Source organism: Pagrus major, chromosome 12 (assembly GCF_040436345.1).
Source record: "Pagrus major chromosome 12, Pma_NU_1.0".
Taxonomy (NCBI): Eukaryota; Metazoa; Chordata; class Actinopteri; order Spariformes; family Sparidae; genus Pagrus; species Pagrus major.
In genome coordinates, this window is record NC_133226.1 from 25,414,523 (window position 1) to 25,420,957 (window position 6,435).

At 41.7% G+C, this 6,435-nt stretch overlaps 1 protein-coding gene across 1 annotated transcript; it reads left to right on the forward strand.

Moving 5' to 3' along the window:
- The first annotated feature begins 1,030 nt into the window (after positions 1-1,030).
- ubc (ubiquitin C) lies at positions 1,031-4,321 on the forward strand. Its single transcript, XM_073478355.1, has 2 exons — positions 1,031-1,103; positions 2,112-4,321. Exon 2 carries the CDS (start codon positions 2,119-2,121, stop codon positions 3,946-3,948), a length of 1,830 nt encoding a protein of 609 aa, XP_073334456.1. The 5' UTR covers positions 1,031-1,103; positions 2,112-2,118; the 3' UTR covers positions 3,949-4,321.
- Positions 4,322-6,435: the final 2,114 nt, after the last annotated feature.

The window sequence follows — 6,435 nt, forward strand, 5'->3', positions numbered from 1 at the left end:
CACAAATGTGAACCTCACAGTGGGAAAAAGGGATATATCTTCCTTTTATACTGAATTAACTTCTCTTCCAGGAGCACTATTCGAAGTAGTGAACACCAGACACATCCTTGTTATTTTTCCCTTTCTCATTTATAATGTTGCATTTGGAATCTCAGTCATAAAATACAGGAAAATTGCGGATTTTGCATGCAACTGTATATAAATAACTCTAACTTGACGCGATGAATCTATAACTATATGTTATAGTTTTAGCAGTAGTTATAAAACTTGCCAATTAAAAGCCAAAGACAGCCAAGAAGGCTTAACCATGTTGTAGTCATTTTTTAAATGTGAAAGACTTATTACTGGTATTATCTCTTCTTCTGCAATCATTGAAGACTGGACACTTGGAGAGCCTCTTTCTCAGGGCTGGGTGAGCGAGGTGGGGAAAGGTGTTGCATTATGTTATACACATAACAGGACAGAAACATATTACCCTCAAGTGGGGCATTTATATTATTATATATAAATGTAAATGTGTAAGGGAATGGATGAGGTAGTAGCATTTTAAAAATCCTTTTCAGTTTATTTCTTAAAAAACAAACACTGTGTTTTGGTTGAGCCTTTTTATTTATTATTATTATTATTAATAATAATAATAGTAATAATAATAATAATAGTAATAATAATAATAATAATAATAATAATAATAATAATAATAGTAATAATAACTTGTTTTGCTGATGTTTACAGTTTTAGGATGTTTGTTTTTATTAATGTCGACTGTTTCCGGTTTGACAAAGGCTCCACATATATGTCATGTCTACATCCGCGCAGACTGCACGAACGATCGTTTTTCGCCCTCACTCTGGTCTCAAAACGCTTCTTGTCCCGCCTATAAAAAACTATTATAATGTTAATATTAACAATATGCCCGTTATTTTATTAATTTAAAAGTAATTGTGATGTTTTTATCGATAAACAGTTTTTATAGTTCCACTGGGTGGGACGGCGGACGGATACGGCAGCCGTGTCTATAAAAGCCGCTCCGCTGCCCTTTGTTTGTTAAAAGCTGACGCGATCCGGAAGTAAGAGGAACAAACACCCGTGGGAACAATTTGCTTGTAAGTGTCGTTAGTTTGAGCTTTTAAAACAAAAGTCAACACGCTTGGACCGTGTTAATGTTTTCTTATGTGTCGTGTTTCGATGTTATGTGTCGAGTCGACCTTAAATTAGCTATTGGTAACGAGTGAATCAATAATTGCGTCAGCTGTTTTTGGAAGCTAACAAGGCTAGCCGGGGCCTAGCCTGAGAAAACGTCGTCAAGTCTCCAATTAAATGAAAATTCAGCTATTACGAATTAAACATTAATTATTAAAGAGGTACAATTAACTGGGGGTAACTCGGTGGCTTAAAAGACGACGAACGCAACCATAAATTGCGACATCCGGTTATCTTAGCAACATTAGCTGTTAGCCATTTAGCTAGCGGCCTCTCAAATGGGAAACGTCTAGTTGGCTGATTTAGTGAAAACCTTTTGCTTCGACACGTACGTGGTTCTTCTAGTAAGATTTTTTAAAAGTGGGTCATTGTAGTTTTACAAAGCTACGAGGTGAAAAGTGGCGGGTGTGACCGAGTAAAACCGATCGGCCGGCTAACTGCTAGCCAGACAATTTAGCTAGCTAATCAGATGATGGTCAGCAGCGGTGACTGTACGTAAGAATACGTCATTGAGTTTTTACAATCGATCATTTCAAAGACGAGTAGCTGACAACTAAAGCCTGTTAATCATTAAACAATCGATATTCTGTTGCGTGATTCATTTTTTTTTTCAATCAAACGTCTAACTAAGTCTTAATAGATTATATTTTCGGTTGCATTTTAAAGATGTCTTTTCTAAATCAGACGGTTAATTGGTATTTCTGTAAAGCATCGTTGGGTTAATCATGTGCCTTAGGCTGATGGTTTTAAATGTTTGTCAGCAAACCACTTCCCTCTTTGGAGGAGGCCTCCACTGACACTAATGCAACTGTGGAGTGTTGCTTCCTAAATTGGTGTATTCAGATGAAGCGTTGACAAAAATCCGATACTTTTCTCGTTTTCTACCATTAAATACTTTTTCCTCTCAACAGTGTCAAGATGCAGATCTTTGTAAAGACCCTGACTGGTAAGACCATCACCTTGGAGGTAGAGCCAAGTGACACTATTGAAAATGTGAAGGCTAAGATCCAGGATAAGGAGGGCATCCCCCCAGACCAGCAGCGTCTGATCTTCGCTGGAAAGCAGCTGGAAGATGGCCGCACCCTCTCCGACTACAACATCCAGAAGGAGTCCACCCTCCATCTTGTGCTCCGTCTGAGGGGAGGAATGCAGATCTTCGTGAAGACCCTGACTGGCAAGACCATCACCCTCGAGGTGGAGCCTAGTGACACCATCGAGAACGTGAAGGCCAAGATCCAGGATAAGGAGGGCATCCCCCCAGACCAGCAGCGTCTGATCTTTGCCGGCAAGCAGCTGGAAGATGGCCGCACCCTCTCCGACTACAACATCCAGAAGGAGTCCACCCTCCATCTTGTGCTCCGTCTGAGGGGAGGAATGCAGATCTTCGTGAAGACCCTGACTGGCAAGACCATCACCCTGGAGGTGGAGCCAAGTGACACCATCGAGAACGTGAAGGCCAAGATCCAGGATAAGGAGGGCATCCCCCCAGACCAGCAGCGTCTGATCTTCGCCGGCAAGCAGCTTGAAGATGGCCGCACCCTCTCCGACTACAACATCCAAAAGGAGTCCACCCTCCATCTTGTGCTCCGTCTGAGGGGAGGAATGCAGATCTTCGTGAAGACCCTGACTGGCAAGACCATCACCCTGGAAGTGGAGCCAAGTGACACCATCGAGAACGTGAAGGCCAAGATCCAGGATAAGGAGGGCATCCCCCCAGACCAGCAGCGTCTGATCTTCGCTGGAAAGCAGCTTGAAGATGGCCGCACCCTCTCCGACTACAACATCCAGAAGGAGTCCACCCTCCATCTTGTGCTCCGTCTGAGGGGAGGAATGCAGATCTTCGTGAAGACCCTGACTGGCAAGACCATCACCCTGGAGGTGGAGCCAAGTGACACCATCGAGAACGTGAAGGCCAAGATCCAGGATAAGGAGGGCATCCCCCCAGACCAGCAGCGTCTGATCTTTGCTGGCAAGCAGCTTGAAGATGGCCGCACCCTCTCCGACTACAACATCCAGAAGGAGTCCACCCTCCATCTTGTGCTCCGTCTGAGGGGAGGAATGCAGATCTTCGTGAAGACCCTGACTGGCAAGACCATTACCCTGGAGGTGGAGCCAAGTGACACCATCGAGAATGTCAAGGCTAAGATCCAGGATAAGGAGGGCATCCCCCCAGACCAGCAGCGTCTGATCTTTGCTGGAAAGCAGCTTGAAGATGGCCGCACCCTCTCCGACTACAACATCCAGAAGGAGTCCACCCTCCATCTTGTGCTCCGTCTGAGGGGAGGAATGCAGATCTTCGTGAAGACCCTGACTGGCAAGACCATCACCCTGGAGGTGGAGCCAAGTGACACCATCGAGAACGTGAAGGCCAAGATCCAGGATAAGGAGGGCATCCCCCCAGACCAGCAGCGTCTGATCTTCGCTGGCAAGCAGCTTGAAGATGGCCGCACCCTCTCTGACTACAACATCCAGAAGGAGTCCACCCTCCATCTTGTGCTCCGTCTGAGGGGAGGAATGCAGATCTTCGTGAAGACCCTGACTGGCAAGACCATCACCCTGGAGGTGGAGCCAAGTGACACCATCGAGAACGTGAAGGCCAAGATCCAGGATAAGGAGGGCATCCCCCCAGACCAGCAGCGTCTGATCTTTGCCGGCAAGCAGCTTGAAGATGGCCGCACCCTCTCTGACTACAACATCCAGAAGGAGTCCACCCTCCATCTTGTGCTCCGTCTGAGGGGAGGAAACTAATCTGCCTCTGCTTAAAGATGCCTCAGCATGCCCACCATTATTCCAGTGTTAAGATTGCTCCTTCTAATCAGCTGTCAGTCATTCCTTTTGCATTTTTAAGTTTCAATAAAGGCTGTGCATTCCTAAATTTTTCTTGATTTTTAATAACCTGACTTTGCATTTGGACTGCTTTAGCTGACAGTTTTTTTTGTTGTTTTTTCATCTGCTTGGTTTCAAAAAATACAAAAGATGTTAAGATGAAACAATTTGACATGTTGTGGTTTAAGTGGTTCATTGACAAGTTCACTCGCCTGAAATATTGTTTTTATTATGACCTTCATGGAAATGCTGTTGCACATGATCGAAACTAATAAAATGGCTTCTCACTGTCAAATGTTGTCGTTATTATATAGTCAGAAAACAACAGTACTTTTTATACAGCTAAAGTTAGTGTTTTATTTTAGTTTTAAACCGTAAGAACTTGTTTGTCTTTTAGAGGTTTTGAGTTTAAAATTGAGTAAAGTTTTGTCCACTAGTTGTCACCAGAGACCAGTAAGATATTTTAATGTGGTTTGAGGAAATTTCATGTCTACCAGAAGTACTTGGGTACTCTTATACCTGGGAAAAGTATTAATACCCCAGGATTAATATCAAGATATACTTAAAGTACTAACAATGCAGAATGTTATAATTGGGCTAAAACATGGCACAGGTTTTTATGACTTCACACTCCTGGATATCTTGTGATATTCCTTCAGTAAGGTTTTACTTCATCTCGTTACTGTCATGCTTGACTTTATTTATAAGACAGGACACCAGTGAGGCCTGAGAGGTGGGATGAATCATTGTTATTAATCTGGATTAACAATGTAACTAGAAAATACAGCACTAAATCAAAAGTACCTCAGAATCGTACTTGAGTAAATAAACTGCAGAACTGACCATCAACCACTTCTTTCAACCGTATGAGTTAATCCTGTCAGTTTGGTTCAGTCCACACAAACTATTTTCTTTCTGAAAAACACCAAAATAAACAGATTTTAAATGTTTTATTACAGTTTAAAAAATCTAAAAATAAATTTGATTAAAAAAATGTTTATTATCCTGAAATTTCTTTTTGGTTTCACACATGAAAAAAATCTGAAATTTTTTTACCAAGAAATTTGGGGAAAACATTTTTATGATCCTGAAATGTTTTTGAAAAAGATATCAAGAACTTTTTTCTCCTAAAAAACTTTTTTTTTTTTTAATCATCCTGAAATGTTTTTCACTCAGTTTCAGACGCCTCCTCCAGATTTTTTTTCTCTTGAAATTTTGAATCTCCTGAGTTTATTTTTTTTATTTTTCACTCAAATTTTTTTTTCTCTCCTGAAATTAAAAAAAATGTTTTGACTCAGTTTCACAAGTGAAACAAAAATCTCCTATAAAAAATTTCCCCAGTAATTTGACTAAAAAATGTTTATCAGCTTGAATTTTTTGTCCTCCTGAAATTTCTTTTGGTTTCACACATAAAAAAAATCCCAAATTCTTTTACCAAGAAATTTGGGGAAAACACTTTTTATCAATCCTGAAATGTTTTTCACTCAGTTTCACACACATTTTTTTTTTTAGTTTTATGGTAAAAAACAAACAAACACCAAAATAAACAAATTTTAAATGTTTTATTACAGTTTCGGGGCTTTACATCCTCAATGCACATAATAAACAATGTAAATCACCTCTTCTCTACCATTCTGTATACGCACAAGAACAGAAAAATAAACAAAGATGAACAAATCATGATCAACAATAACGGATGTCTAACACAATTTCAGAGAGGGTTCATGCATTTATTATTATTATTACTGCGAGCACATTTTTGTTTGTTTGCTGCTATTTGTCGTCACTACAGGAAGCTGTCTGAAGGTTGTGTGTGTGTGTGTGTCAGTTCACAGAGATGTGACCTGAGAGCTCAGATGGTTTTAGCTTCGGGAGCTGTTCAATACATTAAAATTATATCTGATAAAAATCCAATTAAAAAAAGAGCACTTTCTGTGTGCTGATTAGGATCAGCCTCTAAAAAATTGAATTTAAACCGACACATGAGATATCAGGCAAAGTTATGAGTTTTTATCAGTATGCAGCACTTTGCACCTTCCCTCTGAGTGTGTGTGTGTGTGTGTGTGTGTGTGTGTGTGTGTGTGTGTGCATTATAAGATCCCAGTGTGTTATAACCCTCCTCCACCCGTCTACGTGTCTAAAGAACCGTCTCAGCACACGAGTCACCAAAGTGAGCATGCAGTTTTCGGTCAAAGTCCCTGTGCACTCCAAGTGGTGGAGGCAGGTCATGCGGGGGGTGAAGGTGTTGGAGGTGGTTGTGGTGGAGGTGGTGGTGGAGGTGGTGGTGGTGGTGGTTGGAGTAGAAGTCAGACTCCTCGTAGTCTGACTCCACCTGGATGCTGACCACGGGCTGGCGTGGAGGCAGGTGCGACGGAGGGTCCTCGGGGGCAAGGCTCGTCTGGGAGTGGG